At 33.4% G+C, this 21,546-nt stretch overlaps 1 protein-coding gene across 4 annotated transcripts in view; it reads left to right on the forward strand.

Annotated features, from left to right (window-relative positions):
• Positions 1–21,546, forward strand: part of TRAPPC13 (trafficking protein particle complex subunit 13) — a 37,486-nt gene that overhangs the window by 4,402 nt on the left and 11,538 nt on the right. For all 4 annotated transcript variants that reach the window (XM_090276317.1, XM_090276318.1, XM_090276319.1 and 1 more), the window contains exons 2-7: positions 5,922–5,990; positions 6,490–6,589; positions 8,141–8,225; positions 13,024–13,151; positions 15,612–15,684; positions 19,166–19,210. In XM_090276317.1, the coding sequence (XP_090132443.1) occupies positions 5,922–5,990; positions 6,490–6,589; positions 8,141–8,225; positions 13,024–13,151; positions 15,612–15,684; positions 19,166–19,210 (500 nt within the window). The remainder of the gene's footprint in view (positions 1–5,921; positions 5,991–6,489; positions 6,590–8,140; positions 8,226–13,023; positions 13,152–15,611; positions 15,685–19,165; positions 19,211–21,546) is intronic.

Below are 21,546 nucleotides of genomic sequence, written 5' to 3' on the forward strand. Positions count from 1 at the left end.
AGTTGTGTGGTTTTCTCTGTAAGATGACTCTAGTAGATTTAGTTGTCTTTAATGTCATTTGAAACAATTTTGTTAGCTTCTATTGTGACAGCTGTCATATCTGTGCATTAAAAAAAAACTTATCAAAATTGGTGAATTTTTGTGTAGTCATTTTAATATCGAAGATAGGAGAAAATACGCAACATTTTTGGCATATTATGCTTTAATATTTCAAGAAAGGTAAAAATGCACCTGAAACGCAAAAAAGGATTTGTGTGGTATATGCAGAAGGTACTGTGATTTATCTTGTCAAAAGTGGCTTGTGGCCCTGGTTGGCGTGGCTCAGTGGATTGAGTACCAGCCTGTGAACCAAACATTCGCAGGTTTGATTCCCAGTCAGGGCACTTGCGTGGGTTGCAGGCCATCTTGAGAGGCAACCACACATTGAAGTTTCCCTTGCACATCAATGTTTCTCTCCCTCCTTTCCTCCCTCTCTAAAAATAAATAAGTAAAATCTTTTAAAAAAGAAAAAAGAAAGAAAAAAAGTGGCTTGCGAAGTTTCATGTTGGAGATTTCTTGACGTCCTCCATGGTCAGTTAGACCAGTTGAAGTTGATTGCAATCAAATTGAGACATTAACTGAGAACAATCAACATTCTGCCATGTGGGACATAGTCAACATACCCAAAATATCCAAATCAGTAGTTATTGGTTAAAATGAAAAATGTGTCTGTTATGGAAAAACTCATACGGACTTTTTGGCCAATCCAATAAAACCAATTCTATTGGGAATGCTATTCAGTAGAGTGGCATGAATGTAGTTCAAATTGGGAGTCCAGCCCAAATTCAGCTGATATTTCTAAAGATATATAATAGGCAATAGTTAACATGTTGTTTTGAAACAATGGTGGGAAGTGTATAATTTGCCTATGACCATAATGTATCTTTAAGGCATATAACTTGTTTTGAAAGGAATTATCAAATATGGTAAGAAATAAAGTTATTCTTTATTCTAATACAAGTAATTTGATCTTAATGATCATTAATACTAGTTACTAGTTGGCTGGTTCTTGGAGTTATTGTTGGTTTCCCATAACCAAGATGTTATAAATTTGGTTTAAACATCACCTTGTGAAAATAACCAAAGTGGTTATAGAATTTTATAAAAGCATGTGTTTAACAAAGTTAAATGCCTTCTATGAGCTAGGTAGTACAATGTGGTAGGAAAGGAGACAAACATGAACCCTGCCCTCACAGAGCTTACTTGGAGTTATAAGTAGTAAAACCAAATCCCTGAAAAGTACTGGTAAGACTGTACACATTAGCAAGGCAGAGATACATTTGCCTTGTGGCATAGTGCCTTGGCACATTCACAGTCTGATGTTGCTTAAAATCTGAGGAGTCTACTAATTTTTAACTGAAGAAATATTCTTTTCCAGTTAGGTTTAACTCTATCCAAACACTTTTAACTATTTTAGTACCATTTTATTTTCTCAATGCTGCTATTTAGAAAATAATTATCATGCTCATGAATGCTTCCAAAAGTTTTTAAATGAAAAGTCACGTGGTGTAAAGGGAGTTTCCAAGGTAACTTCTTCAGTAATGACTTCCTCTTTCATTCATTAATCTTACTTTTCAACTCAAGATTGCTGGAGAAATATGAAGAAGTTATTCAGTACTGCCAGCAAGGTTGCAAATAAGAGTTGGTTAATATGATTAGGCAAAAAATAAATAGTGAATTTGATTTTTATTGTTCAGGTCTAACTCTAAGGTTGCTAATCATGGGTTAAAAATTAGGTACTCATAAGACTATACACAACACTTTTTCTATGATAGTTCTGTTGCTTTGAAATGATTGTACACAGAGCTGAAAGTACAAGGTACAGTCAGGGACTGGGATTCTTATGAAGAGTAGCTTTTTAATCTAAGAATAACATTAAAAAGAGCTACTCCGTCTTCATATGTGGCAGATTTAAATTTTTCTAATTTACTTGCTTTTAACCCTTTGAGGAACAATGAAAAAATAATTTAGAACTGGGAAAGTGAAGATTAAGTTTTTATTGCAAATACTGCCATGATCTTAAAAGAAGGGGAGATTCATTTGTCTTCTACCTAGATAGTACTTAAGAAGTAATCAAGGCCTGAGGATTTAGAATCCATGGCTACCTCTTTGATTCCATCACAGATTAATAGTAGGGCTCAGCAGTATTTATGCATTCCACTGTTAACATATACTTGAAAATAAATTGGGGTAACAAAGATGCGTACAGGAAGGTGTATCTGAGGGCATTTGGTAAAATACCATGAGTGTTAACTCTCCAGGGAAGTGGCAGCAGTACCTAATTTAATTTTTCCCTGATGACCCATCTACCTTCAAATAAATGTTAAGTCGATCCTGGCTGGTGTGACCTGCAAACCAAAGGGTCACCAGTTTGATTCCCAGTCAGGCCACATGCCAGGGTTGCAAGCCAGGTCCCCAGTTTGGGGCGTGTGAGAGGCAACCACACTGATGCTTCTCTCCCTCTCTTTCTCCTTCCCTTCCCCTCTCTCTAAAAATAAACAAACTTTTAAAACTAAGTAAATAATTAATAAATATTAAGTCAAAAGAAAAAAGATGAGTTGGGCATCGTATGATTTTAACTTCATTTGCCAGCTTATCAAAAAACTTAGAGACCTCTTTTTGAAAAATTTCAAGATGAACTGCATAACGATTCACTTTGATTTAATTTGCTCAAAATGCTCAAAATTAATTCAAAATTCACAAACTTGAATGTCTTCAGGAACTGGATAGGTAAGACTGTAGCATGTGGCAAGGACTCGGAACCTGAAGAAGATTCTAACTTAATTTTTTTTTTTTTTTAATCTAGTGGCCAAGCAAAATTTATGTGCAAGTTGGACTAGGCCCAGTTATCACTTTGTAACCTCAGACCTATCTTTTCCTTATTTTCTAAAGATTTAAAAGTTTTTTCTATCATAGATGAAACCTGAATTTGATAAGTAAATGAAATGTCTCCTTTTGAGTTCCACTGAAAGTATCTCTACACGTGACACTATGTGAATATTTGACACTTAACTAAAAATCACATTGTTGTTTTCCCTCTACTTTTTGGCCAAGAACCTACTTTAACATTTAAGGCTGGATACAAAATTCCTGTGTAACAACCAGTGTTTTATTATAGTTCCTAAACCTCACTTTAGTTGGTATTAGCTCCTTTCCAACTAACATTATGAATAATTCTTGAGGTCCTTTAATTTGCTGTAAGACAGTAAATATTAAGTATTAAATGTGTATTTGATATGGGCATATTTTGGATTGTCTTTCAAGGAATTAAATGGTTGTATGTTAATAACTTGGCTTTCTCAGTTTTTATTTAAGAATCTACAAATAAGACATACTGTGCTTTATTGTAATTTGAGTTAATAAGATAGTATTTCTTACTAACTTCTACACCATCTGATGATTTTCACCCTCTTGAAAATATGAAGAAAACAGGTACTTTTAATGCCAATTTGGGATCTTTATTTTTTGAGTAATTTAAAATTTTTTTTCAGTTGCCATTGACATACAATATTATATTAGTTTCTGGTGTACCGCATAGTGATTAGACATTTATATAACTTAGTAAGTGGGATCTTTTTAAAAAAATCTTGAATGGAGGGTTGTTCTTTACCTACTCCCTACTGTCTCTTTCCCCGCCTAGAAAACTCCCCTAGAAAAAACTAAACTTTACAGGACTTTTGTGCATAATAGAAATTTGAGCATACAATTGGCTACACATTTGCGTGAACTTGACAACACTTTTTTTTAAAGTGTTTGAGGATTCCCTTGAGAGTGTGTTTCCTCTTCACTTGTTAAGATTTGGTTTAGTCTGAAATGAAAATAGTGGGAAAGAGACACCACCAATTAGTGTTTATAGTGAATTTTGAGTCTGAGATTGTGAGAAACAGTCTTCTGTATATTACTTGTGGAGCACCTTTTTATCCCCTTCATATTGTACTTAATTATGGTCTGTTTTTCCCAGTGAAGTAGGTCAGAAACACCACCTCAACCACATCCCCAGTGGACACACACACACACACACCTACTTTGTAGAGTTATTTTTGAACAGAGTGCAATAACCTGGATTCAAATCTAGTTTTGCCACCTGTCTGCTACATAATCTTTTATATGCAAATTCACTTCTCCAGGCATCTTCTTATCTATACATGGGATAATGATAAAACCAGCCTTGTAGAAGAGTCATGAGACTTAAATGTGTTAATACTTGAAAAGTATTTTGCACAATGTCTGGCGCTATTAATGCTTAGTAAGTATTAACTCTTACAGGTGACCTCTGAAATTTTAAGGCTAACATTTGTTGACTTATTTCAGAAGCCATATGTTTAATACAGCATTGTTTAATGGTCTCAGTTCAAACTTACATCTTCAAAATAATGCCAGTTACTTGAGGACTTTGGTTAGGTGCTAATTCTTCCATTCAGTGAAGATGGATAGAATATAGTATGTGCCAGAACCTGTGTCAAACGAGGAGTTCACAAAACTGAACATGAAATAAGTAAGTAAATACAGTTCATGATAAATGCAAGGTGCTATGAGAAAAACAGGGTGATCTGTTAGTGCTTTTCTGAAAAATGTGACATTTAAACACATCAGGAAGAGAGAAGAAAGTCACTAAATCTGATATGAATCATATAGCTAATTAGTATTATGTAATTAGTATTAGGTGATAGATTTTTACATATGTGAATGAACACCATTTGTATTGTGAATTGATCATTTAGATCTATAGTCTTTAAAGCTTTTTGGTTTTGATTTGCATCAACATTTTTAATAGAGTTTAAAGAAATAGTCTTCCATGTTTTTATATTAAATATTGTATTTTTGTTCACAGTTTTATATTTTTGTCTTAATTTTGATGTTGTCAAACGTCAATCTTTAGAAATAACTCCAAAAAATTCTTTTAATTAGAATGTCCTATTCTTGCTAGACTAGAGTCAATACCTACTATACTTTTTCTATTTTCTGTGTCTTAATTTTTTGACTATTTGATCCATACGCAATTTATTTGCTATTTGAAATGAATTTGTGATTTAAATTCTGTTTTCCCCAGATAGCTAACCAGTTGTCCTAGATAATGTTGTTGGGTTTTTTTGGCTATATCCTAATAATTTTGTAACTATCTAGAATATATATCTGTATGGTCTTTAATTAATAAGTCAATTAGTTGATTGTGGACTTAAATGTTTTAAGATATTGTAAGTCCAGTTCTTCCTCATTTTCCCCATTTATTTCCATATTTTCATTTATTTGTTTTTCTAGATAAACTTTAGGCACATTCTGCTATGTTCCAAGAACAGATCTTAGTTTTGGTTGGAATTATGTAAACCTATACATTAACTGATATTTTTGATTTAATATTATTTAAAGAACCACTTACTGAATTTCCAGTGGCCAGTAATTATAATAAAGAGATAAAGCTCAAAAAAAGTCCTTTTGGCATAAAATTATTGTTTCATATTCAAAATAGTGTATCTAAACTTTTTTCCTATCAGGCTAATTTTGATTAATATTTTGTTGACATTGTTTACACTGAAGTCACTCAGAATTTTTTTAAAGCCTTGTTCTCCTGATATACCTTAAAGCTTTAAAATTCCTTTATTTTAGTTTTTCTATGACAAAGTACATTATATTTAATTTTTACGATTAGGTGGTAAAAATGCAAAATTATTCTCATATGTGTAAAATTCTTTCATGTATTAGGATTTTTAGTTAAATCATTTCTGTATAATAATCTTAGCAAATATCTAAATTTTAGTTTAGGAAGTATTTAGTTATAATTTATATTAGTATAAAATTAATGAATACCACATACTTGACTTGGGAGTAATAGTCAAAACAATGTTAACATTTTCTTTTTTCTTTTTTTTTGTCTTAATTCCCAGTGATGCGATTGACTAAGCCTACTTTATTCACCAATATTCCAGTAACATGTGAAGAGAAAGACTTACCTGGTATGGCACATGCTTTATTCTACTTGCATCTAGAGAACTAAGTTGAAACCTTGATTGTCTCTATTACCTTGTAATGAGCCTAGTCTTGCCAGTTTTATGCTAACTCATTGCTCCATTCTTTGTTCCCTGTTTTTGTAAGAATACACTTATTTTAGCTTTAGTACTAATACATTCATAGTCAATATACTATAAAAATTACATTTATCTTCAAATGTTCCATCAGTGTATATATTAGCATTCCCTTTATTTAAAATTATTGGAGCTTTCTATAATATATTTTACATAGCATGACCTATATTTTCCTTTATTTCTAAAGTTCATTCTCTGTGAAACCAGAATTTTTTACATGAAGTTGCACTGAATATTAGTATTAGGTTTTTTAAATATAACTTTTGTGAAGAGATAATTTTTTTTAAATATCTTTCTTCCAGATATTTCTTTATGTAAGTTATCTTATTTACAAGGAAGAGGTTAGAACTTTGTTTTTGTCTTTCAATAGGAGATCTCTTTAACCAACTCATGAGAGATGATCCTTCAACTGTAAATGGTGCAGAAATTTTAATGTTGGGAGAAATGTTGACTTTACCACAGAATTTTGGGTAAGAATGATGTAACCACACAAATGTGAAAGAAGTACAATAAAGATTAAATTAAAAATAAAAAGAAATGCAGCAATACTTTAAAGCCATTACAAACCTAGTTTTCAAAAAGTAACTATGGGCAGGAAAAATGCTCATGATACATTTCAGTGGTTAAAAAAAAGTTGTATTGAAATTATACTATGTGATTCTGGTTTTTAAAAAAAGCGTAAGATATATATGGTTAAGAAAAATAAGATACATACCAAAATATTAATAGTGGTTCCTTGGGTGATAAAATTTTAACTTTCTCCTTTAAATCTTACCACACAGTGCCAGGCAATAATAATTTTACAGTTGTTCATATGGAAAAATAATAAAATAATAAATAGTAATACAAGAATAAACTTTGTTTCGCAAACTCACAAGTGTAAACCTTCTTTTGCCCCACCCTGTATTTTTTAATAACCATGGATTGCTTTTATTTTAACTGATTGAATATAAATGTCTTTAAGAAGTAACCTTGATTCCAACTTCACAGTCCTCTCCCAACATAAGTTATCAGACTTGTCAGCTAATTAGGAACTCTAAATTTTTTTATTCCTCCTCTTGCTCTTAGCTATTTTGTTATTTTAGACTACTATTGAGGTAGATGCCTCTGGTTCCATTCTGTTGGCAGGCGAGAGAATTTGGCACCAGAAGGAATGTTTCAAGTTTTTTTGAAAGGTTTACAAAATGTGGTCATTGGTGTCTTGAAAACTTAGAAGTATAGTCGGGTAAAAATGTTTTATAAAAGATACATTTTAAATATTTTATATATTTTATAAATGTGTCTTTTATAAAATATATTTTATAAAAAATATAAAGTAAAACCACTAGTCGTTTTTATTAGAATAACTTAAGAAAATCAAATAAATTGGTAAAAAATATTTTGAGATCAGTTACTTGGGTCTCTTCGAGATTCAGGTCATAAGTTATTTCAAGAATTGCCTTTTTCCATCTTCTTCAAGTAACAAATCTTAACCCTTAACATGGACCTGATTTCAATGACTTAATCCTAAAGAGACTGACAGTTTATGCAGTAGTTGGGGGCCATGATATATATCATGTCTTATAGATATGATCTCACTTATAAGTGGAATCTAATGAACAAGATAACCTAATGAGCAAAGTAGAACCAGAGGCATAGAAACAGGGAACAGACTGATAGCTGATGGGGGAGGTATGGACTGATTGAAAGATGAAGGGATTAGTCAAAGAACATATATGAATGATCCATTTACATGGACAATGGTGGGTGGTAAGCTGGGTGGAGTAGGGCAAAAGAGGGGTAAATTGGGACAACTGTAATAGCATAAACATTAAAGTATATATTTCTTTAAATAAGTACTTTGAATTGTATTAGGTAATGAAAGAGCAGCTAGTGTAAACAAGGAATGTTGAAGCTGTATTTACCTGATCTCTATCCTTTAATCAGTTTTTCTCCGTTTGAAGTTCTCAGTGGTGCTCACACAGAATATTTGTGATAGAACTTGGATGGATTTCTACCTAAAATTTTACTTTATTTTACAGGAACATATTTTTGGGAGAGACCTTTTCCAGTTATATCAGCGTTCATAATGATAGCAACCAAGTCGTAAAAGATATATTGGTAAAAGTAAGTGGCATTTTTGTTTAGGATTTTTTTTTTAAACAACTTTTCTATTATGTTTTTTAAACTTAATTTAAATACATCCTTGATACGGGACTCTTTGTCATTAACAACAAGCAATAATTGAACACCTACTTGTATAGGATAGTAAGCTAAGCACAGAATCAGTTTTTGTTATCCTCAGAGTTTGTGATAGGTTGGGTGAGAAATGTACCAGTCAAATGTAAATAACAGAATGTTTTTGTTAAAAACTTCTCATTAACATAATAAAACATGAAAGAGGAGGGAAGATCATAGAGGGGGCCTTGCCTAAATCAGGAAGGCTTATTGGTGGAACTGAAACACAAGAGATCTTGAAAGAATGGTGGGATTTAGAAAAAATGACGAGAGGAACAAGGCAATCGGAAGCAGAAACATAGGAATACATACGGTGTTCTTGTGTCAGTGAACCGAATTCACTTGATAAGAGTAGGTAAGATCGTAGAGGTATGTAGTAGCCATACAGTGGAGCATCATAGAAGCTAGGCTAAGGCTAAGGTTTTAGTCTTGGGTGTGGTCCTGTAAATTGAAAATCCTCAGGTTCGGTTCCCTTTTGAGGCACATGGCTGGGTGGCAGGTTGGGTCTGAGGTCGGGGCATGTATGAGAGCAAACAACTGATTGATGTTTCTCTCTCACATGGATTTTTCTCTCCCTCTATTTCTCCCTCCCTTCCCTTCTCTGTAAAAATAAATTAAAAAAGAAAAGACAGTGGGCAGTGGAGACTTTTAAGCAGGGGTATTCACACTCTGTTGGTAGACCCATAAAAATATTATATGGGATGTTTTGTAGGAAAGAGACCAGTTAGAAGATTTTTGCAGTCATTTAGAAATTAAGAGATAGAATATGCTAACTCAATTAAACAACCTGAAATTTATTTACATAGGGAAAGGGCATAAAGGAAGTAAAAATTTACTATGTGTGAGGGAGAAATTTTTGTAAAAGTTATCTTCAAGTGGTGCGTTTAAGTCACTAGAGCATTACCAAAAGGGAAGTCCAATGAAGATGAGTTTGAAAATGATCAATTAGTAGAATTGAAAAGGACCTCAAAAAAAAAAAAAAACCCTCCAAATTTCATATATGATCCAACGTCCAGAAATTGAATGCAAATCTTTGAATACTATTGAATGCGAATTTGTCATACTGTTGATGGGGTTTCTGTCTTTCATGAGATCAGAGGTTGGCAAACTATACAGTCTGGGGACCAAATTTGGTCCATTTCCTGTTTTTATAAGACTTTTGCGCTAAGAATGGTTTTTACATATTCAAATGATTATAAAGAAACATCAACTCACTTTGTGATATGAAAATTATATGAAATTTAAATTTCAGTGTCCATAAATAAAGTTTTATTGACACACAGTCACACTCATTCGTTTTTGTATCATCTGTGTCAGATTTCAAGCTACTGCAGCTAAGTTGTGCAGTTACAACAGAGGCTGTATGACAGGCAAAATCTAAATTATTTGCTGGCTGACCTTTTAAAGTTTGCTGACCTCTGCATTTGATATGAAAAGGTCTGACTTTCAGAACTTTGAGAATATGTATGTTTTCCCTGGTATACTGTTGGCATTCAGTAAATGTTGTTTATTTTTATAAGATGAATAAATCAACCATGACATATAATTTAAGATAAATGAGTAGTAAAAATAATAGAATAGTATATCTATTATAAAATATATATTTATACTTCTTTTGGTTTTATTTAGTATTAATTTCTCTAAAGGCAGTGGTGTTTGAAATAACAACAGAAGCTAATGTTTATTGAACAGTGTAATGCCAGTATTTAAATGATGTACACATACACCATTTTTACATCACAATCACTTACGATGATATAGGTAGCACAGCATGATATTGTCCTGTATTTTTCTTTTTCATGTTTTCTTTTATAGAGTTTTAGGTATCAATATAATGGTTGCTTAATAAAAGATTTAGGAAAGTTCCCTTCATTTTCAGTGCTTTGGAGAAATATATGGAGTATTTGGACTATCTGGTCCTTAAAGGGCTTGTAGAGTTCTCCTGTGAAATCACACGGGTTGGTGCTGTTTTATGGGGGAAGTTACTTAATAGTATTTTCATTTTTATCCTAAGGAGATTAGTCTGTGTAAGCTTTCTATCTCTAGTAGTGTAAATTTTGTAAAACTGTTTTATTCTAGGAAATAAGCCATTTTATGTATACTTTCAAAGTTATTGGTATACAGGTCTGCAAAGGAGTCTCTCAAATGTCCTTCTGTTTCATTGTTATTTTCCCCTGGTCCTTTCTTATTTTGCATACTTTTGCTTTCTTTTTCCCTTGATTTAATTTAGCAAGGTCTTGCGTTGAATGATGCTTTCTACTTTTTAAAAAAACAATACTTTATTACTTTATATCTAATGTTTTTCTATACTCTACCTCATTAATTTTTACTTTTAACTCTGTGCTTCTGATTATTTACTTTGTTCTTTTTCTACATTTAAGCTGGGGATTTAATTTGTATTTCTATTCTTTTATTTTCATTGATGAAAGTGAATTTTCTTCTGATTCATTGCTTTGGGTATATCCTACAAATTCTGATATGTAGCATTTTTATTATGATTGCTTTTTAAAGAATTTTGTAATTTTTTTATTTCCCCTTCTACCAAAGAGTTAACAGTTTTGTTTTGTTTTTATCAGATAGAAAGGCCTTTTTTTTTCTTACTACTAATTTGTAGTTTTATTGAATTGTAATCAGACAATATTTTTTTCTTGTACTATTTCTATTTATGGAACTTAACCACTGTTTCCTTTATGACCTGATATTAATTTTTAATGAATATTCCATGTGTACTTGAGAAGCAGGTATATTTTCTATTATCAGCTGTAAAGCTGGCTATGTATTGAATATATCTATAATATTTACCCTATTGATTGTTTCGTTATTCTTTTATATCTTTTTTTTGTCAACTTGATCTGTCTTGTACAGAGTGTGGCATGTTAATCTTATATTGTTAGTATGTTTCTGTTTGTAGCTCCTTCTGTCTCTCACATTTTTTGCTTTATAAAGGCTATACTGTTTGGTCTATATGTATTTATATTTGTTATGCTCCATTGTGAATTGTGGCTTTTAACACTAAAAATATCCTTCTTTGCTACATTTAATGCATTTTGGCTTAAATCATACCTGTGAAATGATTTTCCATTGGCCCGGTTGCCTTTGTCCATCTCTTTATTTTTAGCCTTACTGAATCATTTGGTTTTTATTTATGTCTTTTATATGACATATAATTGAGTTTCTTAATAGAATTAATAGAATTAAGCCCACTCACATATATTGATAAGTTTGATGTGCTTAGTTTCATCTGTGTCACATTATTTTATATTTAAATATCAAGTATATTATGTTTGCTAGTTTTTATCTTCACACAATGTGTTTTTACTGCTCATTTATTTTTTAAAAGTTAAAGAAATTGTGTTTTGGTATTTAGGAAGGTTTGTATTTTTGTTCTAGTTTTTGCTTTCATATTTATGCCTTTAATTTTATTGCTTAGCTGCTTACTATACAGTTTTTAGTCTTTAACAGCATTAATTAACTCACACCTGTTGCTTATACCACTTTCCTTTTACCCTGTCTTACATCTTTTGATTTTTTATTTGCGTATTGGTTGGATGGAGATTTCTCAAGTATATCGCTTGAGATATACTGTGGATATGATTTCTGAGTCCTTGAATGTTCAAAGTGTTTTTCTATGCATGAAGGACAGTTTGGCTAGATATAAAATTCCTTGTTTATATTTCCTTGTTTTCTGAAAATGTTAAAAATCTTTGTTTATATTTCCTTTCTTTGTTTTCTGAAAATGCTACTCCCAATACCTGGCTATGTATGTAGTTTGGGGGCAGACCGATGCTGGTCTAATTATCTTGCCTTGTAAGTAATTCACAGTTTTTCCTAGAGGCCACAGGGATGTTTTTGTATAGGTTTCAGAGTTGGTTTGGATGTGATTTCCCCAATCCGAAGTAGACCCTTTTAATTTATAGATTAAGGTTTTTTACTTCCAGAAACTTTTTATTGTTTATCACTTTACAAACTCTTATCTGTAAATTGGTTCTTGTTTGCCTGCTGTCCTTTAGTGCCCCTTCACAAGATTTCATTCAAATCTGTCTTTCCATGGATGCCCTGTAATTTAGTGTCATTTCTGATATGGTCTTTATTGTTTTGAGTTAAATTGGCATGTTTAATTTTTTAAAAATTTTTCCTTAGTTTTGAATTTTGATTCAAGTTGGTTTTCCATGGGTCCAAATGTCTCAGTTTTTTTTTGAGGGTATTTAATTAAGTTTGAGTATTGCATTACAGAATTTTTGTTCCTCACTTGGTATGGGGGTGCCAGTTTTAATCAGTGAATTGTTTAAATTCTCATTCATTGAATTGTTTAAATTCTCATTGTTTTCTTTTTTTAGTATTTTGTATAGATGAATACTATTGCTGGCTTTGCATTCTGTGTAATGCATTTTGGGCATTTTGATATACTTTGGTCAAGAATACCCTCTACAGCAGCATGATCCGTTTGTATTTAATTTTGAATTCCCCCAACTACTTGGTTGATTTTATTTATTTATTTTTTATGTGCATGTGTATGTGAACCATTGCCATGGTTCCAAGCATAAGAGCTCGCGAGAAAAATTTACACAGAGAAGTATTGCTCTTTCTTCATCCTACTTTTTTGTTCCTGTTCCCCTATTCTTTGGACTTATCCACTCTGCGTAGGTAACCAATTTAATTTGAATTTTTCTTACCACTTTCTTTCAAGGCTGATCTTCAGACAAGCTCTCAGCGTTTAAATCTTTCAGCCTCCAATGCTGCAGTGGCCGAACTTAAACCCGATTGTTGTATCGATGATGTCATACACCATGAAGTAAAGGAAATTGGAACACACATGTAAGAATTATTTTTTCTAGTTTTAGAAAGCTTTTCTTCATATATGCGTGTTTTGAAACTTTTGCTTTATTTCCATTTATCATTAAACCTAAGGCCTACTTCAGAAGGAATTTTGTATCATGTTTATCAGAAACAAACTTTAAATAGAATATTTTGTATGTATTTGAATGTTAAAGCTGTATTTTTCTTTCAGTCTGAGAAGCAAATATGAACATTTCAGCCATCTGAAGTAATTTTTGACTTCTCTACTGCCTTACCACCAAATCAATTCACAAATTCTATTAGCTCTTATTACCTATCTTTTATTATCATCTCTTCCTCTCCCCTTACATCACTATTTTTGCTTATTTTCGTTGTCTTAAAAAAATTATATAATACAGATATAAAATATTAGCTATTATTTACTCAGTGCATTTTGATGACAAGCTCTGTTCTAGACATTTTAAAATATATATTCTATGATCAGTATGAACTTTGGAGTCAAATTTTTGGAAGTTGAAATTTCAGCTTCATCATTTATTAACTGTGTGATCTTGGATAATTCACTTAACTCTTCAGTGATCTTTCACTACCTCTAGGAAATTCTGACTTTGTATAGGTTTTACAAAGCTCTCCAAAACCTAATTCTTACCAGTTACTCTATTTTTACCTTTTTTGACTCTTCTCTCCCTCTCCACACTGCAGTCATACTGGACTTCTTTTACCTCTGAACTCTATGACTTGAAATGTATGTTTCCCTTACAAAGGAATGCCTATGTCATTTTGCTTAGTGTACTTCTACTCCTTCATCTGTCAGATTCAGCATTACTTCCTCAAAGAGACTTTCCTGACTCTGAGACTCAATTAGTCACCCTTTTATTTTCTCTAGTACCCACAACTTGTCATTTTTTAAATGTCTTTTGTACTTAAATTACTTATTGATGCCTACCGTCCCCATTAAAGTATGAGTTTCATAAAGTCTGCTAGATCCCGTGAATCTAGCAGAGGACAGAGGTCAAAATTTGTTGAAATTGAATTTATTGAAATATTAAATGTGTAAAATCCCTATTTTACAGAAAATGAGACTCTTGTAGAATTAAATAGCTAGTAAATAATGGCATAGAACTCAAATCTAAATCCATCTTCAGGACCTGTGTTAATAACTTGTTACATTGCTCCCTATGGTGAGCACTTTGAGAGCTGGAACTGTGTTTTGTTCAACACTGTATCTAGCACCTGGCACAGTATAAAGAAGAAATTAAATTAGCTACAATGTCGTCACCCAATATAATCTCTATTAAAATATTGGTATATTTTTTCCAATCTTTTATGTGCATATAGATAACAGATGTGTATAAGTAATTTACATAATATTTTACAGAATGTTTTTCATTAGCAATGGTTTTATCATCTTCAATTCACTGTGAACATTTTTCCACTTAAATCAGTATTCTTTGAAATGTTATTTTTTAAATGACGTTATCTTACAAAAGTGGACCATGTACTTTAATTTATTTAATCTAATGTTGGACTTTATTTTCAATTTTTCACTATTATAAATAACACCATGATGAACCCTTTAATATTTCCTGATGATACATTGCTTGAAGTGGGTTTAGTATAGGGACATGTAAACACCTCTTAGGCTGATTTTCTGAAGGAATGTTTTCTAAATTTTTATAACCACTAGCAGTATAAAGAGAGTTAGTTTTAGTTTCTCTAAATCCTCACCAACTGTAATATCACTTATAAAGAATTTTTGCCAAATATTAAGAAAAGGAAATATCTCATTATTTTAATTTGTTTCTTTGATTACTTGTAAGGCTGAAGATTTTCCTATTTTTGTTAGCCAAGTATGATATTAAAATTTATCTATGTGTTCCTTTCCCTTTAATTTGAGTGAGATATGAATGTTTGCTTATTGACTTAGAAGAATTCTTTGTATGTTAAGAATCTAACCACTTTCTCTTCTTGTTGTTAGAAGTATTTTATCCCAGTTTGTTGACTGCTTTTAAATTTTATTTTAGTGTCTTTGATTTATTCAATTCAAAATTTTTTAAGAATCCTTTTTTCCCCATTGCATTTATATTGCCGTCTTTCCCCACCCTAGAATTATTTTTAAAACTTGTATTTTAAAAATAATTTATATGAACTTCCTTTTTACATTCAACTATTTGATTATTATGGAATTTATTTTGGAATATATTTCACATTTTGAAGGAAACAGTACCAACTTTCAGCTCTAAAAATCTATCTCATTTTACTAATCAGAACTTTCTTTTTCATGTAATTACATTCATCTGCTGAAACTTTTTTTTTCCTGCTCTAGGCTCATTTGATAGGCTTATCTGGCTATACTTTCATATCATTGGTATAAATATTTTCCAGAGTTGTAGGGAGGATTGAGGTATAGTAGATATACTAATTAAGAAACAAAATTGAAAATGATTCAGAATCATTAAGATATCTTTTCTGTTTCAGCTTGGTGTGTGCAGTGAGTTATACAACTCAGGGTGGAGAAAAAATGTATTTTAGAAAATTCTTCAAATTTCAGGTATTGAATATTACAGTGGTAAATTTTTTAACATGCCCTTTTATTTCCTGGAAGTATGGTTACCACTATTTATCTACAATGAAAAGAGGCTCCAAAAACATATAGCGTAATAATTTTGGACTTGTCATACTGCTAGCAATCTAAAGTTAGATGTAATTAAGTTAAATAAAAGCAGAAAAATTATGATTACCAGTAGGATGTTTTTGTATGAAACTTGAAGATTTTTACCCTCCCAAATTTGTTTATTGTTTTCATAATTTGACAAAGCAATGAAGGATCTAGAAGAGGGAGAAAATGATTATAAAGTCCAGATAAAATAAGTGTAAATTGTATCTAATTTATAAGTAAATATTCAAATGAGAGATTATTGACTTGTGCTGAATACACCAAGCTTAATCAGGGACTCCATGAGTCACTAAAATTGTAGGTAGGAAGACTTCCAGCCAAGATGGAGGCCTATACAGACACTCTGCGTCTCCCTCCACAACTAAGAGGGAATACAGCTACTTCAAAACTAGAGACAACCAGAAGTTCCAGAAAACCAAGCTACATGGAAGTCCAACAAACAAAGATATGAAGAAGAAATACTCATCCAGACAGTAGGAGAAGCGGAGCCAGGTCAGAGAGGATGCGGTGTGGTGGTGGGAGGAGTGGTAGCAGCAGCAGGCCAGCAGAAAGCACAGTCATATGTTTTAAAAAGTAGGGAGGGACACCTGGGGAACACTCCTAGCACCAGACCAGACCCCACAGCTCACAGTCCCAGCACCGGGGAAAATCAAGCCTCATTGCGTCTGACTGAAAACCAGTGGGGGTTGGGGCGGAGGAAGAAACTGCCAAGCAGAGTCTTCTTGTTTAAAGGGCTCCCACGGTCCCACTCTGGGAAAAATAGCCAGCAAAACTAGAGATGCGCCAGTCCCATACACAAGTGGGAGAAGTGCCTGGAAAAGGGACGAGTGCTGAGCAGGTGGCATTGTTCCCTCTCAGACCCCCCCCCCCCCCCACACAGCACCAAAATGAGGTGAAACGGATCACCCTGTACTGATGCATATCTAAGGCTCTGCCTCTTAAACGTAACAGGGGGGACAGCTCTACCTGAGACACAGAGGCAAACAAACACAGGAGCCTGTCAAGATGGGGAGATAGAGAAGTATGGCCCAAAAGAGGGAATGGATCAAGGTTCCAGTGGGAGAACTAAGTGATGAGATAGCCAACCTCACAGACACAGAGGTCCAAACACTGGTGATAAAGATACTCACAGGCTTGACAGATATGCTTAAGTACGGCATATGCATAAGGGAAGAAGTGAAGTCTATGCTAAATGAAACGAAGGAAAATCCACACAAAACCAATGAGGAAGAGAAGGAAACGGGGGTCCAAATCAATCATTTGGAACATAAGGAAGAAAAAAACAGTCAACCAGTACAAAATGAGGAAACAAGAATTGAAAAAAATGAAGAGAGGCTTAGGAACCTCTGGGACAACTTTAAACATTCCAACATCCAAACCAGGGGTTCCAGAAGAAAAAGAGGAAGAGCAAGATATTGAAAACTTATATGAGAAAACAATAAAGGAAAACTCCCCAAATTTGACAAAGGAAATAGACATATAAGTCCAGGAAGCACAGAGAGTCCCAAACAAGCTAGACCCAAAAAGGACCACACCAAGACACATCATAATTAAAATGCCAAAGGTTAAAGATAAAGAGAGAATCTTAAAAGCATCAAGAGAAAAGCAGAGAGTTTCCTACAAAAGGGCGCCTATAAGACTATCTGGCTGGTTTAGCTCAGTGGATTGAGCGTCGGCCTGCGAGCTAAGTGTCGCTGGTTCGATCTTCCAGTCAGGGTACATCAGAGAAGGAAAACTCTGACTCCAAAAAAACCTCCGCTGCCTTGCGGCATACCTCTTCTGGGGAAAGGCTAAGGGAGTAAACCCCGACAGAAAATCCGGAGCCGGAGTCCCTAAGGCGGTTTGACGTTGTAGTCAACACCGGCAACTCCTGCGGCGCACCTGAAGCCGAGCTGTATCGACTCCGTCTTTCCCTTGGACCCTTCAGCTGCGAAGAGAGGCGGGGTCTGCTGCATGGGCAACAGCAGACCCTCCATATCACCCTGCCCAGGCTCTGTAGCTTCAGCTCCACTGGAGAGGACACTCCAGCGTCATCGCAAGATGTCAATTCAACACGGGAGGAGACAGATGCCGTGTCACTCCTGAGTCGGACTGCACAGCCATTCTCGGCGGTGCAGATAGACACTTAAGAAGCTACACCATCGTCTCTCGAGACGGACGGCTGCCGACGACGAGTTTCTCAAAAGAAAGTTTGCAGGCAAGAAGGGACTGGCAAGAAGTATTCAAGGTGATGAAAATCAAGGACTTAAAACCAAGATTACTCTATCCAGCAAAGCTGTCATTTAGAATGGAAGGGCAGATAAAGTGCTTCCCAGAAAAAGTAAAGCTAAAGGAGTTCATCATCACCAAGCTACTATTATATGAAATGCCAAAGGGACTTTACTTAAGAAAAAGAAAATCAAAATTATTAACATTAAAATGACAACAAACACAACTATCAACAACTGAATCTAAAAAATAAAAGCAAAATCCAACTAAGCAAACCAGAATCGGAACAGATTCACAGGTATGGGGATCATTTGGAGGGTTATCAGCTGGGAGGGGGAAGAGGGATAAATGGGGAAATGGTGCAGGAATGAAGAAGCATAATTGGTTGGTACAAAATAGACGGGGAAGTTAAGAATAACATAGGAAAAGGTGAAGTCACAGAACTTACCTGCACGACCCATGGACATGAACTAAGGAGGGTGGGATTGCTGGAGGAAAGGGGGGCAAAGGGGAAAAAAATTGGGACTACTATAATGACATAGTCAATAAAATACACTTAAAAAATTGTAGGTAGAATTTTGTATTTGTATACAATTTTCAAAGTCAGTGATGAGAAATAATTAATAACCACTGGTTCAACATGTATGTGTGTGGAATGGGAGACAAGACTAACATATATTTCTATACATGATGCTATATATATTTTTATTCCTGTAAGTGAAAGAAAAATAATTATTAAAAGGAAATATATTTTACTATTGCTTTGCTGCATTTTTCATTTGTTAAAGATTTTGTGATGCTTTTGAAAAAAACTTCAATTGCTTATTTTGGTAAACATTTTTTGGTGATACATATAGAAAAATACTGAAATAGATATGTTTAGTTAATTGAATGTAAATGGAATAAAGTAAATCCAAGTAACTATCACCTAGTCAAGAAATTATGGTTGCCTTTTAAAAATATGCATTTAGAATTGCTTTTGGGATTTTGTTTTTGCAAGAGTATTCTATACCTACTGGAAAAGTCTGTTAAAATTAAAATTGGAAAATGACTTTGATAGATATAAGCCCTGCCATTTAGAGTAAACAAACAAAAGTAAATGGTCAAATGATAAACCTCTCCTGATCGATATGTTTTATTCAACTAGGTTCTCAAACCACTGGATGTAAAAACAAAATTTTACAACGCAGAGGTAAGTGTTGAACACTTAATGGGATTTCAGATAAAACATTAAGATATTATTTGACTAAAATTATGATGTGTTACATTTCTCTTCATATTGAAGTACATTGCTGATAATACTGCAAATTACTTGTGAAAAATGAGCATAAATTTCAATCAGAAATGAATAATTTCATTGTAGACCTCTATAATTTGACGTGGAATCAGTATGTCTTGACTTTTCTTTGTCATTGGTAACTTTGTGAGGCTGTCACTCCTTTATTAAATGACAGCCCTGTAATTCCATTTACTGGTTCTTGTTTCTGTCTAAAAGTCTCCGCAATCTGTTAGGTATTTATAATGTGGTTCTGATATTACTAAAATTGAAGTAGTAGACCTAACCCTGAAAAAAAGATTTAATATTTACATGGAAAAATATTGATAAATAGAGCTCAGCATATTAAAGTCTTTGTCCTGGGAAGTCAGTGTGCTAGGTTTCTGAGTTTGGTGAATGGCTTGAAACACTCCTTAGGAGCAACAAGTTTGGCAAAAACAAAGAAAGAAGTAACTTTTAGAATAGAAAATCTATACTCTAGCCTAACATAAGAAATAAAATAGAATTTGCCATTGAAGAAAGGTTTTATTACTTGAATTTCTTTTACAAAATTCTATTTTAATTCTGGCTTCCAGAGCTCCAGAAAAAAACAGATGTCCTTATGGGCCCATTACCCCCCAAATATCATGTTACAGTGATCAGTTCAGAGATATTCAACTACAAAAATTTGAAATGAAAATTTATCTTTATTACTCTAAAACCAGATGATAATCAGAAATTTTCAAATTTGGTAGATATTTTACCATCACCACCTGAGTTTTTATTCAGTATAAAGTTTGTTCTACAACTGGGCATACTAAGATGTCTAAGATGAAGAACCTGACCTACAGACCTATGAGGAGAAAAGGAAAAAAAGACATAAAATAACAAAACTACCTCCTGTAGTATAAAGTGAGTCTAAAGAGAATGATATAAAAAGATGTGCTACTGGAACTCTGGGAAGAGATTTTTGGAATAATCTAGAGACGCTTCATGGAAGAGGGCAGGGGAACTGCTGTAGAGTCAGGAAGGAAAAAATTTTGGAAATGTGTAGTGTCAGAGCATTGAAGGCATTCCAAGCAGAGTTGCAATGCACATGGGATAGTGTAGTGAAAAGCATACATATTTGATGGGAGGGTGGAGGGTACAGTCTCCTCAGGGAGATTGCTAGATGATTAAAGAGTTGACATTCTTTTTGGGAGGTAGGGGAGTTGGAATACTATGTATTTGTTCCACATTTTTGTTATTAATAGTTTACTTTTAATTGATTACAGTATAACTAGCTTGGTAAATTTTATTTCATTTTTTAATTCTCACTCGAAGATATGTATTTTCTTGATTTTAGAGAGTGGGGGATGGGGTAGAAAGAGAGAGAGACAGGAAAACATGGATGGAGAGGAAAACATTCATTGGTTGCCTCCCATACTGTCCCAACGAAGGATCAAACCAGCAACCTAAGTATGTGACCTGACTGGGTATCAAACCTGCAGCCTTTTGGTGTATGGGACAATGCTCCAACCAACTAAGCCACCTGGCCAGGGCTAGCTTGGTGAATTTTAAATAGCCTTATTAATTTATTACTTTGCTGGGAAAGATTTCATTCATAGTATGAGGGGAGATTGTTAACTATTCTGTTAGACTAGATATGTTACAAAATTAAAAATAAATAGGTCTGTAGGTAGGTCATTTTTTCTATAACTGGCTCCTAAGAAAGTATATATTGCAATATTTTAAGTTTTCTTTGTTGAAAATATATGCTTATTAGGATACTTAACAAGTAGTTTTTTAAAGATCTTATTTATTTATGTTTTTAGAGAGGGAAAGGAAGAGAAAGCGTGGGAGAGAAACATCAACATATGGTTGCCTCTCACATGCCCCCAACTGGGGATCTGGCCCGCAACCCAGATATGTGCCCCTACTGGGAATCAAACCGGTGACCCTTTGGTTCACAGGCCAGCATTCTATCCACTGAGCCACACCAGCCAGGGCAACAAGTAGTTTTATAACACTAATATTGAGAGTGATTTGCAAATAGTTTTTTAAATTGCTAGTTATTCCATGAATAATATTATTATAAAGGTGATATACTCTCCAGAAAGAAAGAAAAAACCCACAATTTCACCACACCTAAAAGTAACTGATTTTTCACTCATCCATATCCTCTTTCCATTTTTACTAATTTATATATAATATTCTGGGTTTTTTTAAAGAAATTATTTATTTTTAGAGAGAAAGGGTGAGAGAAAGAGGGAGAGGACATTAATGTGCGAGAT

Source organism: Furipterus horrens, unplaced genomic scaffold (assembly GCF_987537825.1).
Source record: "Furipterus horrens unplaced genomic scaffold, mFurHor1.1.pri manual_scaffold_5, whole genome shotgun sequence".
In the NCBI taxonomy this organism is placed as follows: Eukaryota; Metazoa; Chordata; class Mammalia; order Chiroptera; family Furipteridae; genus Furipterus; species Furipterus horrens.